The 20,581-nt window shown below is 44.8% G+C and overlaps 1 protein-coding gene across 3 annotated transcripts in view; it reads right to left on the bottom strand.

Moving 5' to 3' along the window:
- Nucleotides 1-20,581, bottom strand: part of SMARCD3 (SWI/SNF related BAF chromatin remodeling complex subunit D3) — a 346,153-nt gene that overhangs the window by 281,856 nt on the left and 43,716 nt on the right. The window contains exon 1 of one of the 3 annotated variants that reach the window (XM_073551700.1): nt 7,560-7,711. The exons of the other annotated variants lie outside the window; for them this stretch is intronic. Coding sequence (XP_073407801.1) covers nt 7,560-7,631 — 72 coding nt within the window. The 5' untranslated portion in view covers nt 7,632-7,711. Of the gene's footprint in view, nt 1-7,559; nt 7,712-20,581 lie in introns of those variants that run through there. 3 annotated transcript variants of the gene reach the window in all.

Raw genomic sequence — 20,581 nt, 5'->3', positions numbered from 1 at the left:
AAGAATGTGGTTGGATTTATGCAACAGCTGTCAGAGTCATCCGTATCCTGATGTCATCATTTTGCATTTAGGGGTAACGATTTAGGTAAAGTTCACACTCTCGATTTATTAGCCTTCATAAGGAAGGATTTGAGTTTACTAAAAATGGAATTTTTTAAATCATTTTTTGTATTTTCAGAAATTGTCCCTAGATTGTTATGGGCAGAACACAATATGTTGTTTTTTGAAAAAATAAGAACAAGGGTTAACAGGAGTATGCAGAGGTTTATGGTTTTGATTGACGGATTTTCTCACAGGCACTTGGAAGAAAAGATCCCCGGTATGTACAGAAGGACCTTGTGCACCTCTCAGATGTTGGCCTGGACATCTTTAACTTGGATTTCCAGGACATCATCGAAAATGGCTGTGGCGTTTTGGGGGGGCCATGCGTTAATATTCACGGCGTGTGGATAATCTCCCTGGTTTAGGCAGGATTGGGTCATGAGAGTAATAATTTTATTCAGTGATGGAAATATTTAATGGTTATGATGAAACTAAATTGGTTGTTGAGTAAGGCCTGGTTCACACTTCAGGTTTTTCTTGTCAGTTAAAATCCGCAAAAATGGCGGAAAGCGGATCCGTTGGTAACTGACGTCAACAGATGCCAGCGGACCGGTTTTTTGACGGATCCGTTGACTGAAGAATTTTAAAGGAACCGCAGTCCGGGGACGAGAGAGAGAGAGAGAGAGAGAATTTTTTTTTACCGTTCGCCAGAAATGATTTGAGGGTTAAATTTCCGGCTGAGATCATTCCTCCGGGCATGCGTAGTACAAAAATGCGGATCCTTCAGCCAAAAAAACGTTACAAGCTCCGTCCGGGCATGTCGGCGGATCCGCAAAAAAACGGATCCAATGGATGGCCATCCGTCAAGATCCGCCAGTAATGCAAGTCAATGGGAAAAAAAACGGATCCGCCAAACAAAATGGCGGATCCGTTTTTTTAGGAAAATGGCGGATCTTGACTGATGGAAAAAAACTGAAGTGTGGAACAGGCCTAACTCACAATAAACGCCCCGGCCATTTTATGCCAAACGTAGAGCTGGTGTCCTGTGGCCTCTTATGTAGGAGAGTGGGGCCTGTGTCCTCATGGTGCTCACTGCTGGACTCCCAAAGCTTTAGCAATGGCCGTAGAACCTTTTCCAGACTGATCCTCGGTTTCTCATTTGCTCCAGGATATCTTTAGTTCGCGGCATGACATCTAGCTTGTGAGGAGGTTTCGGTCTACTTCCCTTAGGGTCAGGCAGGTCCTACTGAAGTGACGCACACATGTACACAACACGCCGGGATATTTCTACAGTAAATTGTTCGTACAATTTCAGCTTCATGAGTCCACGTATGGCTGGACGCAGAACAGACCACGTGAACAGAAGACGTGACTTACCTTTATGTCTATCTTGGTAGCATAGATCTCCGAACTGACACTATACACCTAATTACACTTCAACTACCCGATCCCGCCGCCGAGTACATGGACGTAATATTAACAGCTTCATCAGGCCACAGAAGAAGACTTGATGTCACTTAGCCATGACGTTCATGATGGTGCCACCATGTCCCGGTACAGTGAGATGAGAAGAGTTCCACCTGTCCCAAATCTTGCCAAATTTCCCCAAACAGCCCCTATTTTGATATAATTTCGCTCGTACGGTATAATTGAGATTACCAATTCGATCCACGCCCTGGGAGAGGGATGTGCGCCACCCATCCAGCGTAATGCCAGCACCTTCCTGCCAGAAATAGTGTCTCACGCAGAAAAATGTTAACCTCGTGTCCCCATATTTGCTCGTCAAGCACCCCAAATCAGCAGACTAGAGGGCTGAGAGGAACAGGGGTTGTAGCAGAGATGTTACTCAGTAAGAGAGGACAATAGGGCAGCCTCGTACCACGTGTATGAAGTCCGCTTCCAGCCAGTGACATCTCAAACATTCCGATGTTCGGAATCGACCACTTGTAAGAAGCCGAACCAGAGTGAGATATGACAGGTGTCCGATATACGGCTGGGTCATTCTGCTATTGACTGACGGGGACACAAGAATCTCCCCCCATCCTGCTCCTGAGCATCAGGGATGAGACCCTCCCACCGTCCCTTATAGCAGAGCTGGTGCCCACCGATAGCATGAGCAGAGATGAGACCCTGCGACGGAAGGATCCCTACTAGAGGGCAGGATGAGATGGTTTACGGAAGGATCCCTACTAGAGGGCAGGAGGAGATGGTTTACGGAAGGATCCCTACTAGAGGGCAGGAGGAGATGGTTTACGGAAGGATCCCTACTAGAGGGCAGGAGGAGATGGTTTACGGAAGGATCCCTACTAGAGGGCAGGAGGAGATGGTTTACGGAAGGATCCCTACTAGAGGGCAGGAGGAGATGGTTTACGGAAGGATCCCTACTAGAGGGCAGGAGGAGATGGTTTACGGAAGGATCCCTACTAGAGGGCAGGAGGAGATGGTTTACGGAAGAATCCCTACTAGAGGGCAGGAGGAGATGGTTTACGGAAGAATCCCTACTAGAGGGCAGGAGGAGATGGTTTACGGAAGGATCCCTACTAGAGGGCAGGAGGAGATGGTTTACGGAAGGATCCCTACTAGAGGGCAGGAGATGGTTTACGGAAGGATCCCTACTAGAGGGCAGGAGGAGATGGTTTACGGAAGAATCCCTACTAGAGGGCAGGAGGAGATGGTTTACGGAAGAATCCCTACTAGAGGGCAGGAGATGGTTTACGGAAGGATCCCTACTAGAGGGCAGGAGGAGATGGTTTACGGAAGGATCCCTACTAGAGGGCAGGAGGAGATGGTTTACGGAAGAATCCCTACTAGAGGGCAGGAGGAGATGGTTTACGGAAGGATCCCTACTAGAGGGCAGGAGATGGTTTACGGAAGGATCCCTACTAGAGGGCAGGAGGAGATGGTTTACGGAAGAATCCCTACTAGAGGGCAGGAGGAGATGGTTTACGGAAGGATCCCTACTAGAGGGCAGGAGGAGATGGTTTACGGAAGGATCCCTACTAGAGGGCAGGAGGAGATGGTTTACGGAAGGATCCCTACTAGAGGGCAGGAGGAGATGGTTTGGGTCGTACCCACATGGCGTAGGTGCGACTCGAGCGCTGATCGGAGCTGAAGGTAGCGAGAGCTGGGACCTCGGGACATTATATTTAGATTGAGCAAATCCAAAGGACATTAGAACGTGACCCTCATCGAAGTCCTTGATCGAGGAAACGTTATGTGAAATCCAGACATTAGTGGACGGGTGGGCAGAAACAGCGGGAAGTGTTACTCCAGAGCGGCACTTCAGCTCTGATAGCCTCTAAGTGGATTACTTTTTCAATTTACCTCCAAAGTGACCGCACTAATCGAAGTCCAGGTAATAATCGAGGGACATGAAGCTTATCGGCTTCTAGGAAGCCCAAGGGGCAGTCGACCGTTGCAGCGTGAATTCAATGACTTTCCGAGTTGGGTAGGTGAGTGTCGGGCATCCACTTACTGAAAGCCTTGATCATATAAATACAGATCCGGTAACGCCGCTCCCCCCATCAGACCTCTGTAGGACTGAGAACACGTGTGGCAGTGATCAGACCTGCGGGGGCTACGGAATGTGAACTTCCCAAATATGTTATAAACTACAGTTATTTTATGTTTTAAGGGGGGGGGTCACTTTTCACACAGGGCCCTGTAGGTTGGGATTTCTTTTCACCTTAATAATAAAAACCTTAATTTAAAAACTGCATTTTCTGATTACTTATTACAGTCATCGTTGTCTAATATTTACACTTGTTTGAGAAGTAAGGTTTCTCCTTGCGGAGAGTGACATGCCAGCTGTGGCTTGACAAGGTAAGGAGACTTATTCGCCGTGCACGTCAGCGCATGTCACTCTCCGCAAGGAGAAACCTTACTTCTTAGACCTCAGTCCAGAGCCTCTCACCTAGCCAAATCAGATCTCATACTTTGCACTGACGAGAGCCAACAGCTCGAAACACCGTGTCTGCAAATTGAGATTCTGATTTGGCTTGTATCCTAAGTCATACTACAAGACTCGTTAAAGGGTTGATTGTGACTTGTAGGATCGCTACTACCAATAGGTGGCGCTGTAGAGTAAAAGTCCTCTTTCTTTCTGAAGAGGCAATTTGCATACACTTGTTTGGTGATCTAAAACATTGAAGTGTGACAAATGTGCAAAACAATAGGAAATCAGGAAGGGGGCAAAGACTTTCACACAACTGTATATGTGTGTGTATAAATGTGTATGTATATGTGCGTGTGCATGTGCGGGTATATAGATTATATGCATGCACACACACACACGTGCATCTCACAAAATGAGAATCTCATCAAAAAGTGAATTTCCTTCAGTTCCTCAATACAAACAGTGACTCTCCTGTATTCTATAGAGACATTACACACAGAGGGATCTATGTCACGGGTTTATTTCTGGTAATGATGATTATGGCTTACAGCCAATGAGAACCCAAAAGTCATTATCTCAGTACATTAGAATACTTTATAACACCAGCCTGAAAAATGATGGTAAAATCTGAAATGTTGTCCTGAAATGTCTGATCAGTAAATGCCCTCAGTACTTGGTCGGGCTCCTTCTGCATCAATTACTGCATCAATGCGGCGTGGCCTGGAGGAGATCAGCCTGTGGCACTGCTGAGGGGTTATGGAAGCCCAGGTTGCTTTGATAGCAGCCTTCAGTTCGTCTGCATTGTGGGGTCTGGTGTCTCCTCTTCCTCCTGACAATACTCCATAGATTCTCTATGGGGTTAGGATCGGGCGAGTTTGCTGCCAATCAAGCCCAGTGATACTGTTGTGTGTACACCGAGTATTGGTACTTTTGGCAGTGTGGACAGGGGCCAAGTCCTGCTGGAGAATGACATTTCCATCTCCATAAAGCTTGTCGGCAGAGGGAAGCATGAAGGGCTCTAATATGTCCTGGTAGACGGCTGCGCTGACTGTGGTCTTGATAAAACACAGTGGACCTCCACCAGCAGATGACATGGCTCCCCAAACCATCCCTGATGGTGGAGACTTCACAGTCCGGCTCTTCTTCTCCTTGGCCCAGGTAAGACGCCTGTCTATTGGTCATGAGTGGCTGACACAAGGAATGGGACACTTGTAGCCCATGTCCTGGACACGTCCGTGTGTGGGGTGAAGCAATGACTCTGGCAGCAGTCCGCTCCTTGTGAATCTCCCCCTTTTCCTAACGATCCTTTCCAGGCTGTGGATATCCCGGTGGCTTGTGCACCTTTTTACACCACACTTTTTCCTTCCACTTCACTTTCCATTAATATTCTCGGATCCAGCATTCTGTGAACAGCCGCTTCTTTTGCAATGACCTTTTGCTGCTTCCCCTCCTTGTGGAGAGGGTCAGTGACTGCCTTCTGGACATCTGTCAGGTCAGCAGTCTTCCCCATGATTGTGGAGTGTGTCAGTGACTGCCTTCTGGACATCTGTCAGGTCAGCAGTCTTCCCCATGATTGTGGAGAGGGTCAGTGACTGCCTTCTGGACATCTGTCAGGTCAGCAGTCTTCCCCATGATTGTGGAGAGGGTCAGTGACTGCCTTCTGGACATCTGTCAGGTCAGCAGTCTTCCCCATGATTGTGGAGCTACTGACACAGACTAAGGGACCTTTATAAACACTTAGGAGCCTTTACAGGGGTTTTTGGTAATTATAATGACTTTTGGGTTCTCATTGGCTGTAAGCCACAATCATCATTACCAGGAATAAACCTGTGACATAGATCACTCTGTGTGTAATGACTCTATAGAATACAGGGGAGGCACTGTCTGTATTGAGGAACTGAAATAAATTCACTTTTTGGTGATATTCTAATTTAATGGAAAGCACTTGTATATACAGTGCCTTGCGAAAGTATTTGGCCCCCTGGAACTTTTCAACCTTTTCCCACATATCATGCCTCAAACATAAAGATACCAAATGTAAATTTTTGGTGAAGAATCAACAACAAGTGGGACACAATTGTGAAGTTGAACGAAATTTATTGGTTGTTTTAAATCTTTGGGGAAATTCAAAACCTGAAAAGTGGGGCGTGCAATATTATTCAGCCCCTTTACTTTCAGTGCATCAAACTCACTCCAGAAGTTCATTGTGGATCTCTGAATGATCCAATGTTGTCCTAAATGACTAATGATGATGAATATAATCCACCTGTGTGTAATCAAGTCTCCGTATAAATGCACCTGCTCTGTGATCGTCTCAGGGTTCTGTGTGATGCACAGAGAGCATCATGAAGACCAAGGAACACAACAGGCAGGTCCGTGATACTGTTGTGGAGAAGTTTAAAGCCGGATTTGGATACAAAATGATTTCCAAAACTTTAACCATCCCAAGGAGCACTGTGCAAGTGATCGTATAAAAATGGAAGGAGAATCATACCACTGCAAATCTACCAAGACCCGGTCGTCCCTCTAAACTTTCATCTCAAACAAGGAGAAGACTGATCAGAGATGCAGCCAAGAGGCCCATGATCACTCTGGATGAACTGCAGAGATCTACAGCTGAGGTGGGGCAGTCTGTCCATAGGACAACAGTCGTACACTGCACAAATCTGGCCTTTATGGAAGAGTGGCAAGAAGAAAGCCATTTCTCAAAGATATCCATAAAAAGTGTCGTTTAAAGTTTGCCACAAGCCACCTGGGAGACACACCAAACATGTGGAAGAAGGTGCTCTGGTCAGGTGAAACCAAAATCTAACTTTTTGGCAACAATGCCAAACGATATGTTTGGCGTAAAGGCAACACAGCTCATCACCCTGAACACACCATCCCCACTGTCAGACATGGTGGTGGCAGCATCATGGTTTGGGCCTGCTTTTCTTCAGCAGGGACAGGGAAGATGGTTACAATTGATGGGAAGATGGATGGAGCCAAATACAGGACCATTCTTGAAGAAAACCTGTTGGAGTCTGCAAAAGACCTGAGGCTGGGACGGAGATTTCTCTTCCAACAAGACAATGATCCCAAACGTAAAGCAAAATCTACAATGGAATGGTTCACAAATAAACGTCTCCAGGGGTTAGAATGGCCGAGTCACAGTCCAGACCTGAATCCAATGGAGAATCTGTGGAAAGAGCTGAAAACTGCTGTTCACGATCTCCATCCAACCTCACTGAGCGCGAGCTGTTTGCCAAGGAAGAATGGGCGAGAATTTCAGTCTCTCGATGTCCAAAACTGATAGAGACATACCCCAAGAGACTGCAGCTGTAACCGCAGCAAAAGGAGGCGCAACAAAGTATTAAAGGGGCTGAATAATATTGCACGCCCCACTTTTCAGTTTTTGAATTTCCACAAAAATTAAAAATAACCAATAAATTTCCTCCAATGTCACAATTGTGTCCCACTTGTTGTAGATTCTTGGTATCTTTATGTGTGGAGCAGGATATGTGGGAAAAGGATGAAAAGTTCCAGGGGGACGAATACTTTCGCAAGTCTCTGTATATATATACACCCCCCACATGAGACGCAGGCTGTGGCCGGTGGGATCAGCGTCGTCGCCCGCACTCACCACGCCGTGCACCAGGAACTCGAACAGTCTGCTCTTGGTCGCCCTCCGCGCCGCTCCGTCCTCCGCCGCCATCACCCGCTGTCCTCAGCGTCTCCCGCTCACTCTCCCCGGGGGTCTCTCAGGGCTGCACTGACGGCCCACCCTCCACCCTCCACATTCCTTCCCTGATAAGCCAGGAATAGCCCCAGCTGTCTCTCTGACTGCAGCTGTCTCTGCCTGTCCGCCATGGTGGAGCCCCCTCCTCACACCGGACACAAGATCCACAGCTTCCCAGAGAAGCCCCCAATGGCGGGAGACCCCCATCTACCCCGCCCCCTGGAATCCCCAAAACATCAGACCCCTGAGATCTCCATTCTCTTCACACAACAGAAATTGTTTCTTTCTTGGCCTTTTTTTCAGAGAATATCAATGAAAACACCAAAACTTTTCTATTCCCATCAGTTCTATAGACAATGAATAGAGCAGATTCCAGAAATGTAATATAATAGATACATGGTCGGCCTCTGCTCTCCATTATCTATAGAGCTGCTGAGCGCTGCGCTCGGCTATTCCCATCAGTTCTATAGACAATGAATAGAGCAGATACCAGATATATAATATAATAGATACAGGGTCGGCCTCTGCTCTCCGTTATCTATAGAGCTGCTGAGCGCTGCGCTCGGCTATTCCCATCAGTTCTATAGACAATGAATAGAGCAGATACCAGATATATAATATAATAGATACAGGGTCGGCCTCTGCTCTCCATTATCTATAGAGCTGCTGAGCGCTGTGCTCGGCTATTCCCATCAGTTCTATAGACAATGAATAGAGCAGATACCAGATATATAATATAATAGATACAGGGTCGGCCTCTGCTCTCCGTTATCTATAGAGCTGCTGAGCACTGCGCTCGGCTATTCCCATCAGTTCTATAGACAATGAATAGAGCAGATACCAGATATATAATATAATAGATACATGGTCGGCCTCTGCTCTCCATTATCTATAGAGCTGCTGAGCGCTGCGCTCGGCTATTCCCATCAGTTCTATAGACAATGAATAGAGCAGATACCAGATATATAATATAATAGATACAGGGTCGGCCTCTGCTCTCCATTATCTATAGAGCTGCTGAGCGCTGTGCTCGGCTATTCCCATCAGTTCTATAGACAATGAATAGAGCAGATACCAGATATATAATATAATAGATACAGGGTCGGCCTCTGCTCTCCGTTATCTATAGAGCTGCTGAGCGCTGCGCTCGGCTATTCCCATCAGTTCTATAGACAATGAATAGAGCAGATACCAGATATATAATATAATAGATACAGGGTCGGCCTCTGCTCTCCATTATCTATAGAGCTGCTGAGCGCTGTGCTCGGCTATTCCCATCAGTTCTATAGACAATGAATAGAGCAGATACCAGATATATAATATAATAGATACAGGGTCGGCCTCTGCTCTCCGTTATCTATAGAGCTGCTGAGCGCTGCGCTCGGCTATTCCCATCAGTTCTATAGACAATGAATAGAGCAGATACCAGATATATAATATAATAGATACATGGTCGGCCTCTGCTCTCCATTATCTATAGAGCTGCTGAGCGCTGTGCTCGGCTATTCCCATCAGTTCTATAGACAATGAATAGAGCAGATACCAGATATATAATATAATAGATACAGGGTCGGCCTCTGCTCTCCGTTATCTATAGAGCTGCTGAGCGCTGCGCTCGGCTATTCCCATCAGTTCTATAGACAATGAATAGAGCAGATACCAGATATATAATATAATAGATACATGGTCGGCCTCTGCTCTCCATTATCTATAGAGCTGCTGAGCGCTGCGCTCGGCTATTCCCATCAGTTCTATAGACAATGAATAGAGCAGATTCCAGATATGTAATATAATACATACATGGTCGGCCTCTGCTCTCCATTATCTATAGAGCTGCTGAGCGCTGTGCTCGGCTATTCCCATCAGTTCTATAGACAATGAATAGAGCAGATACCAGATATATAATATAATAGATACAGGGTCGGCCTCTGCTCTCCGTTATCTATAGAGCTGCTGAGCGCTGCGCTCGGCTATTCCCATCAGTTCTATAGACAATGAATAGAGCAGATACCAGATATATAATATAATAGATACATGGTCGGCCTCTGCTCTCCATTATCTATAGAGCTGCTGAGCGCTGCGCTCGGCTATTCCCATCAGTTCTATAGACAATGAATAGAGCAGATACCAGATATGTAATATAATAGATACATGGTCGGCCTCTGCTCTCCATTATCTATAGAGCTGCTGAGCGCTGCGCTCGGCTATTCCCATCAGTTCTATAGACAATGAATAGAGCAGATACCAGATATATAATATAATAGATACAGGGTCGGCCTCTGCTCTCCGTTATCTATAGAGCTGCTGAGCACTGCGCTCGGCTATTCCCATCAGTTCTATAGACAATGAATAGAGCAGATTCCAGAAATGTAATATAATAGATACAGGGTCGGCCTCTGCTCTCCATTATCTATAGAGCTGCTGAGCGCTGTGCTCGGCTATTCCCATCAGTTCTATAGACAATGAATAGAGCAGATACCAGATATATAATATAATAGATACAGGGTCGGCCTCTGCTCTCCGTTATCTATAGAGCTGCTGAGCGCTGCGCTCGGCTATTCCCATCAGTTCTATAGACAATGAATAGAGCAGATACCAGATATATAATATAATAGATACATGGTCGGCCTCTGCTCTCCATTATCTATAGAGCTGCTGAGCGCTGCGCTCGGCTATTCCCATCAGTTCTATAGACAATGAATAGAGCAGATACCAGATATGTAATATAATAGATACATGGTCGGCCTCTGCTCTCCATTATCTATAGAGCTGCTGAGCGCTGCGCTCGGCTATTCCCATCAGTTCTATAGACAATGAATAGAGCAGATACCAGATATATAATATAATAGATACAGGGTCGGCCTCTGCTCTCCGTTATCTATAGAGCTGCTGAGCGCTGCGCTCGGCTATTCCCATCAGTTCTATAGACAATGAATAGAGCAGATACCAGATATATAATATAATAGATACATGGTCGGCCTCTGCTCTCCGTTATCTATAGAGCTGCTGAGCGCTGCGCTCGGCTATTCCCATCAGTTCTATAGACAATGAATAGAGCAGATACCAGATATGTAATATAATAGATACAGGGTCGGCCTCTGCTCTCCATTATCTATAGAGCTGCTGAGCGCTGCGCTCGGCTATTCCCATCAGTTCTATAGACAATGAATAGAGCAGATACAAGATATAAAATATAATAGATACAGGGTCGGACTCTGCTCTCCATTATCTATAGAGCTGCTGAGCGCTGCGCTCGGCTATTCCCATCAGTTCTATAGACAATGAATAGAGCAGATACCAGATATGTAATATAATAGATACAGGGTCGGCCTCTGCTCTCCATTATCTATAGAGCTGCTGAGCGCTGCGCTCGGCTATTCCCATCAGTTCTATAGACAATGAATAGAGCAGATACAAGATATATAATATAATAGATACAGGGTCGGACTCTGCTCTCCATTATCTATAGAGCTGCTGAGCGCTGCGCTCGGCAATTCCCATCAGTTCTATAGACAATGAATAGAGCAGATACCAGAAATGTAATATAATAGATACAGGGTCGGCCTCTGCTCTCCGTTATCTATAGAGCTGCTGAGCGCTGCGCTCGGCTATTCCCATCAGTTCTATAGACAATGAATAGAGCAGATACCAGATATATAATATAATAGATACATGGTCGGCCTCTGCTCTCCATTATCTATAGAGCTGCTGAGCGCTGCGCTCGGCTATTCCCATCAGTTCTATAGACAATGAATAGAGCAGATACCAGATATGTAATATAATAGATACAGGCTCGGCCTCTGCTCTCCATTATCTATAGAGCTGCTGAGCGCTGCGCTCGGCTATTCCCATCAGTTCTATAGACAATGAATAGAGCAGATACCAGATATATAATATAATAGATACATGGTCGGCCTCTGCTCTCCGTTATCTATAGAGCTGCTGAGCGCTGCGCTCGGCTATTCCCATCAGTTCTATAGACAATGAATAGAGCAGATACCAGATATGTAATATAATAGATACAGGGTCGGCCTCTGCTCTCCATTATCTATAGAGCTGCTGAGCGCTGCGCTCGGCTATTCCCATCAGTTCTATAGACAATGAATAGAACAGATACCAGATATGAAATATAATAGATACCTGGTCGGCCTCTGCTCTCCATTATCTATAGAGCTGCTGAGCGCTGCACTCGGCTATTCCCATCAGTTCTATAGACAATGAATAGAGCAGATACCAGATATGTAATATAATAGATACATGGTCGGCCTCTGCTCTCCATTATCTATAGAGCTGCTGAGCGCTGCGCTCGGCTATTCCCATCAGTTCTATAGACAATGAATAGAGCAGATACCAGATATATAATATAATAGATACATGGTCGGCCTCTGCTCTCCGTTATCTATAGAGCTGCTGAGCGCTGCGCTCGGCTATTCCCATCAGTTCTATAGACAATGAATAGAGCAGATACCAGATATGTAATATAATAGATACAGGGTCGGCCTCTGCTCTCCATTATCTATAGAGCTGCTGAGCGCTGCGCTCGGCTATTCCCATCAGTTCTATAGACAATGAATAGAGCAGATACAAGATATAAAGATATATAATATAATAGATACAGGGTCGGACTCTGCTCTCCATTATCTATAGAGCTGCTGAGCGCTGCGCTCGGCTATTCCCATCAGTTCTATAGACAATGAATAGAGCAGATACCAGATATGTAATATAATAGATACAGGGTCGGCCTCTGCTCTCCATTATCTATAGAGCTGCTGAGCGCTGCGCTCGGCTATTCCCATCAGTTCTATAGACAATGAATAGAGCAGATACAAGATATATAATATAATAGATACAGGGTCGGCCTCTGCTCTCCATTATCTATAGAGCTGCTGAGCGCTGCGCTCAGCTATTCCCATCAGTTCTATAGACAATGAATAGAGCAGATACCAGATATATAATATAATAGATACATGGTCGGCCTCTGCTCTCCGTTATCTATAGAGCTGCTGAGCGCTGCGCTCGGCTATTCCCATCAGTTCTATAGACAATGAATAGAGCAGATACCAGATATGTAATATAATAGATACAGGGTCGGCCTCTGCTCTCCATTATCTATAGAACTGCTGAGCGCTGCGCTCGGCTATTCCCATCAGTTCTATAGACAATGAATAGAGCAGATACAAGATATATAATATAATAGATACAGGGTCGGACTCTGCTCTCCATTATCTATAGAGCTGCTGAGCGCTGCGCTCGGCTATTCCCATCAGTTCTATAGACAATGAATAGAGCAGATACCAGATATGTAATATAATAGATACAGGGTCGGCCTCTGCTCTCCATTATCTATAGAGCTGCTGAGCGCTGAGCTCGGCTATTCCCATCAGTTCTATAGACAATGAATAGAGCAGATACAAGATATATAATATAATAGATACAGGGTCGGACTCTGCTCTCCATTATCTATAGAGCTGCTGAGCGCTGCGCTCGGCTATTCCCATCAGTTCTATAGACAATGAATAGAGCAGATACCAGAAATGTAATATAATAGATACAGGGTCGGCCTCTGCTCTCCGTTATCTATAGAGCTGCTGAGCGCTGTGCTCGGCTATTCCCATCAGTTCTATAGACAATGAATAGAGCAGATACCAGATATATAATATAATAGATACATGGTCGGCCTCTGCTCTCCATTATCTATAGAGCTGCTGAGCGCTGCGCTCGGCTATTCCCATCAGTTCTATAGACAATGAATAGAACAGATACCAGATATGTAATATAATAGATACAGGGTCGGCCTCTGCTCTCCATTATCTATAGAGCTGCTGAGCGCTGCTCTCGGCTATTCCCATCAGTTCTATAGACAATGAATAGAGCAGATACCAGATAAGTAATATAATAGATACAGGGTCGGCCTCTGCTCTCCGTTATCTATAGAGCTGCTGAGCGCTGCGCTCGGCTATTCCCATCAGTTCTATAGACAATGAATAGAGCAGATACCAGATATGTAATATAATAGATACAGGGTCGGCCTCTGCTCTCCATTATCTATAGAGCTGCTGAGCGCTGCGCTCAGCTATTCCCATCAGTTCTATAGACAATGAATAGAGCAGATACCAGATATGTAATATAATAGATACATGGTCGGCCTCTGCTCTCCATTATCTATAGAGCTGCTGAGCGCTGCGCTCGGCTATTCCCATCAGTTCTATAGACAATGAATAGAGCAGATACCAGATATATAATATAATAGATACAGGGTCGGCCTCTGCTCTCCATTATCTATAGAGCTGCTGAGCGCTGCGCTCGGCTATTCCCATCAGTTCTATAGACAATGAATAGAGCAGATACCAGATATATAATATAATAGATACAGGGTCGGCCTCTGCTCTCCATTATCTATAGAGCTACTGATCGCTGTGCTCGGCTATTCCCATCAGTTCTATAGACAATGAATAGAGCAGATACCAGATATATAATATAATAGATACAGGGTCGGCCTATGCTCTCCATTATCTATAGAGCTGCTGAGCGCTGTGCTCGGCTATTCCCATCAGTTCTATAGACAATGAATAGAGCAGATACTAGATATATAATGTAATATAATAGATACAGGGTCGGCCTCTGCTCTCCATTATCTATAGAGCTGCTGAGCGCTGCGCTCGGCTATTCCCATCAGTTCTACAGACAATGAATAGAGCAGATACCAGATATATAATATAATAGATACAGGGTCGGCCTCTGCTCTCCATTATCTATAGAGCTGCTGAGCGCTGCGCTCAGCTATTCCCATCAGTTCTATAGACAATGAATACAGCAGATACCAGAAATATAATATAATAGATACAGGGTCGGCCTCTGCTCTCCATTATCTATAGAGCTGCTGAGCGCTGCGCTCGGCTATTCCCATCAGTTCTATAGACAATGAATAGAGCAGATACCAGAAATGTAATATAATAGATACATGCTCGGCCTCTACTCTCCATTATCTATAGAGCTGCTGAGCGCTGCGCTCGGCTATTCCCATCAGTTCTATAGACAATGAATAGAGCAGATACCAGATATATAATATAATAGATACAGGGTCGGCCTCTGCTCTCCGTTATCTATAGAGCTGCTGAGCGCTGCGCTCGGCTATTCCCATCAGTTCTATAGACAATGAATAGAGCAGATACCAGATATATAATATAATAGATACAGGGTCGGCCTCTGCTCTCCATTATCTATAGAGCTGCTGAGCGCTGTGCTCAGCTATTCCCATCAGTTCTATAGACAATGAATAGAGCAGATACCAGATATATAATGTAATACATACATGGTCGGCCTCTGCTCTCCGTTATCTATAGAGCTGCTGAGCGCTGCACTCGGCTATTCCCATCAGTTCTATAGACAATGAATAGAGCAGATACCAGATATATAATATAATAGATACAGGGTCGGCCTCTGCTCTCCATTATCTATAGAGCTGCTGAGCGCTGCACTCAGCTATTCCCATCAGTTCTATAGACAATGAATAGAGCAGATACCAGATATATAATGTAATATAATAGATACAGGGTCGGCCTCTACTCTCCATTATCTATAGAGCTGCTGAGCGCTGCGCTCAGCTATTCCCATCAGTTCTATAGACAATGAATACAGCAGATACCAGAAATATAATATAATAGATACATGGACGGCCTCTGCTCTCCATTATCTATAGAGCTGCTGAGCGCTGCGCTCGGCTATTCCCATCAGTTCTATAGACAATGAATAGAGCAGATACCAGATATATAATGTAATACATACATGGTCGGCCTCTGCTCTCCGTTATCTATAGAGCTGCTGAGCGCTGCGCTCAGCTATTCCCATCAGTTCTACAGACAATGAATAGAGCAGATACCAGATATATAATATAATAGATACAGGGTCGGCCACTGCTCTCCATTATCTATAGAGCTGCTGAGCGCTGCGCTCAGCTATTCCCATCAGTTCTATAGACAATGAATATAGCAGATACCAGAAATATAATATAATAGATACAGGGTCGGCCTCTGCTATCCATTATCTATAGAGCTGCTGAGCGCTGCGCTCGGCTATTCCCATCAGTTCTATAGACAATGAATAGAGCAGATACCAGAAATGTAATATAATAGATACATGCTCGGCCTCTACTCTCCATTATCTATAGAGCTGCTGAGCGCTGCGCTCGGCTATTCCCATCAGTTCTATAGACAATGAATAGAGCAGATACCAGATATATAATATAATAGATACAGGGTCGGCCTCTGCTCTCCGTTGTCTATAGAGCTGCTGAGCGCTGCGCTCGGCTATTCCCATCAGTTCTATAGACAATGAATAGAGCAGATACCAGATATATAATATAATAGATACAGGGTCGGCCTCTGCTCTCCATTATCTATAGAGCTGCTGAGCGCTGTGCTCAGCTATTCCCATCAGTTCTATAGACAATGAATAGAGCAGATACCAGATATATAATGTAATACATACATGGTCGGCCTCTGCTCTCCGTTATCTATAGAGCTGCTGAGCGCTGCACTCGGCTATTCCCATCAGTTCTATAGACAATGAATAGAGCAGATACCAGATATATAATATAATAGATACAGGGTCGGCCTCTGCTCTCCGTTATCTATAGAGCTGCTGAGCGCTGCGCTCGGCTATTCCCATCAGTTCTATAGACAATGAATAGAGCAGATACCAGATATATAATATAATAGATACAGGGTCGGCCTCTGCTCTCCGTTATCTATAGAGCTGCTGAGCGCTGCACTCGGCTATTCCCATCAGTTCTATAGACAATGAATAGAACAGATACCAGATATATAATATAATAGATACAGGGTCGGCCTCTGCTCTCCGTTATCTATAGAGCTGCTGAGCGCTGCACTCGGCTATTCCCATCAGTTCTATAGACAATGAATAGAGCAGATACCAGAAATGTAATATAATAGATACAGGGTCGGCCTCTGCTCTCCATTATCTATAGAGCTGCTGAGAGCTGCGCTCGGCTATTCCCATCAGTTCTATAGACAATGAATAGAGCAGATACCAGATATATAATATAATAGATACAGGGTCGGCCTCTGCTCTCCGTTATCTATAGAGCTGCTGAGCGCTGCGCTCGGCTATTCCCATCAGTTCTACAGACAATAAATAGAGCAGATACCAGATATGTAATATAATAGATACAGGGTCGGCCTCTGCTCTCCATTATCTATAGAGCTGCTGAGCGCTGCGCTCGGCTATTCCCATCAGTTCTATAGAAAATGAATAGAGCAGATACCAGATATATAATATAATAGATACATGGTCGGCCTCTGCTCTCCATTATCTATAGAGCTGCTGAGCGCTGCGCTCGGCTATTCCCATCAGTTCTATAGACAATGAATAGAGCAGATACCAGATATATAATATAATAGATACAGGGTCGGCCTCTGCTCTCCATTATCTATAGAGCTGCTGAGCGCTGCGCTCGGCTATTCCCATCAGTTCTATAGACAATGAATAGAGCAGATACCAGATATATAATGTAATACATACATGGTCGGCCTCTGCTCTCCGTTATCTATAGAGCTGCTGAGCACTGCGCTCGGCTATTCCCATCAGTTCTATAGACAATGAATAGAGCAGATACCAGATATATAATGTAATACATACATGGTCGGCCTCTGCTCTCCGTTATCTATAGAGCTGCTGAGCACTGCGCTCGGCTATTCCCATCAGTTCTATAGACAATGAATAGAGCAGATACCAGATATATAATGTAATATAATAGATACAGGGTCGGCCTCTGCTCTCCATTATCTATAGAGCTGCTGAGCGCTGTGCTCGGCTATTCCCATCAGTTCTATAGACAATGAATAGAACAGATACCAGATATATAATGTAATATAATAGATACATGCTCGGCCTCTGCTCTCCATTACCTATAGAGCTGCTGAGCGCTGCACTTGGCTATTCCCATCAGTTCTATAAACAATGAATAGAACAGATACCAGATATATAATGTAATATAATAGATACATGGTCGGCCTCTACTCTCCATTATCTATAGAGCTGCTGAGCGCTGCGCTCGGCTATTCCCATCAGTTCTATAGACAATGAATAGAACAGATACCAGATATATAATGTATTACAATAGATACATGGTCGGCCTCTGCTCTCCATTATCTATAGAGCTGCTGAGCGCTGCACTCGGCTATTCCCCATCAGTTCTATAGACAATGAATAGAGCAGATACCAGATATGTAATATAATAGATACATGGTCGGCCTCTGCTCTCCATTATCTATAGAGCTGCTGAGCGCTGCACTTGGCTATTCCCATCAGTTCTATAGACAATGAATAGAACAGATACCAGATATATAATGTAATATAATAGATACATGGTCGGCCTCTGCTCTCCATTATCTATAGAGCTGCTGAGCGCTGCGCTTGGCTATTCCCATCAGTTCTATAGACAATGAATAGAGCAGATACCAGATATATAGTAGATACAGGGTCGGCCTCTGCCCTCCATTATCTATAGAGCTGCTGAGCGCTGCACTTGGCTATTCCCATCAGTTCTATAGACAATGAATACAGCAGATACCAGATATATAATGTAATATAATAGATACATGCTCGGCCTCTGCTCTCCATTATCTATAGAGCTGCTGAGCGCTGCGCTCGGCTATTCCCATCAGTTCTATAGACAATGAATACAGCAGATACCAGATATATAATGTAATATAACAGATACATGGTCGGCCTCTACTCTCCATTATCTGTGGAGCTGCTGAGCGCTGCGCTCGGCTATTCCCATCAGTTCTATAGACAATGAATAGAACAGATACCAGATGTATAATGTAATATAATACATACATGGTCGGCCTCTGCTCTCCATTATCTATAGAGCTGCTGAGCGCTGTGCTCGGCTATTCCCATCAGTTCTATAGACAATGAATAGAGCAGATACCAGATATATAATGTAATATAATAGATACATGGTCGGCCTCTGCTCTCCATTATCTATAGAGCTGCTGAGCACTGCGCTCGGCTATTCCCATCAGTTCTATAGACAATGAATACAGCAGATACCAGATATATAATGTAATATAATAGATACATGGTCGGCCTCTACTCTCCATTATCTGTGGAGCTGCTGAGCGCTGCGCTCGGCTATTCCCATCAGTTCTATAGACAATGAATAGAACAGATACCAGATGTATAATGTAATATAATACATACATGGTCGGCCTCTGCTCTCCATTATCTATAGAGCTGCTGAGCGCTGTGCTCGGCTATTCCCATCAGTTCTATAGACAATGAATAGAGCAGATACCAGATATATAATGTAATATAATAGATACATGCTCGGCCTCTGCTCTCCATTATCTATAGAGCTGCTGAGCACTGCGCTCGGCTATTCCCATCAATTCTATAGACAATGAATACAGCAGATACCAGATATATAATGTAATATAATAGATACATGGTCTGCCTCTGCTCTCCATTATCTATTGAGCTGCTGAGCGCTGCGCTCGGCTATTCCCATCAGTTCTATAGACAATGAATAGAGCAGATACCAGATATATAATGTAATATAATAGATACATGCTCGGCCTCTACTCTCCATTATCTATAGAGCTGCTGAGCGCTGCGCTCGGCTATTCCCATCAGTTCTATAGACAATGAATAGAGCAGATACCAGATATATAATGTAATATAATAGATACATGCTCGGCCTCTGCTCTCCATTATCTATAGAGCTGCTGAGCGCTGCGCTCTGCTATTCCCATCAGTTGTATAGACAATGAATACAGCAGATACCAGATATATAATGTAATATAATAGATACATGGTCGGCCTCTACTCTCCATTATCTGTGGAGCTGCTGAGCGCTGCGCTCGGCTATTCCCATCAGTTCTATAGACAATGAATAGAACAGATACCAGATGTATAATGTAATATAATACATACATGGTCGGCCTCTGCTCTCCATTATCTATAGAGCTGCTGAGCGCTGCGCTCGGCTATTCCCATCAGTTCTATAGACAATGAATAGAGCAGATACAAGATATGTAATATAATAGATACATGGTCAGCCTCTGCAATCCATTGTCTATAGAGCTGCTGAGCGCTGTGCTCGGCTATTCCCATCAGTTCTATAGACAATGAATACAGCAGATACCAGATATATAATGTAAATAGCTGAAGAGCCCAGCGCTGCCCGGGCATAGTAACTAACTGTGGTTACTTATAATAAATTATAATTATCCTCCATCCCCTAGTCCAGTGCCCATATACCCATCATACATATCATCCATCCCATAGTCCCGTGCCCATATACCCATCATACATATCCTCCATCCCATAGTCCCGTGCCCATATACCCATCATACATATCCACGATCCCATAGTCCCATGCCCATATACCCATCATACATATCCACGATCCCATAGTCCCGTGCCCATATACCCATCATACATATCCTCCATCCCATAGTCCCATGCCCATATACCCATCATACATATCCTCCATCCCATAGTCCCGTGCCCATATACCCATCATACATATCATCCATCCCATAGTCCCATGCCCATATACCCATCATACATATCCTCCATCCCATAGTCCCGTGCCCATATACCCATCATACATATCCTCCATCCCATAGTCCCGTGCCCATATACCCATCACACATCCTCCATCCCATAGTCCCATACCCATATACCCATCACACATCCTCCATCCCATAGTCCCGTGCCATATACCCATCATACATATCCTCCATCCCATAGTCCCATACCCATATACCCATCACACATCCTCCATCCCATAGTCCCGTGCCATATACCCATCATACATATCCTCCATCCCATAGTCCCGTGCCCATATACCCATCACACATCCGCCATCCCATAGTCCCGTGCCCATATACCCA

The sequence above is a fragment of the Dendrobates tinctorius genome, unplaced genomic scaffold (assembly GCF_039654945.1).
Source record: "Dendrobates tinctorius isolate UK_male_01 unplaced genomic scaffold, ASM3965494v1 ptg000179l, whole genome shotgun sequence".
Taxonomy (NCBI): Eukaryota; Metazoa; Chordata; class Amphibia; order Anura; family Dendrobatidae; genus Dendrobates; species Dendrobates tinctorius.
This window is presented reverse-complemented; position numbering and strand designations above follow the sequence as displayed.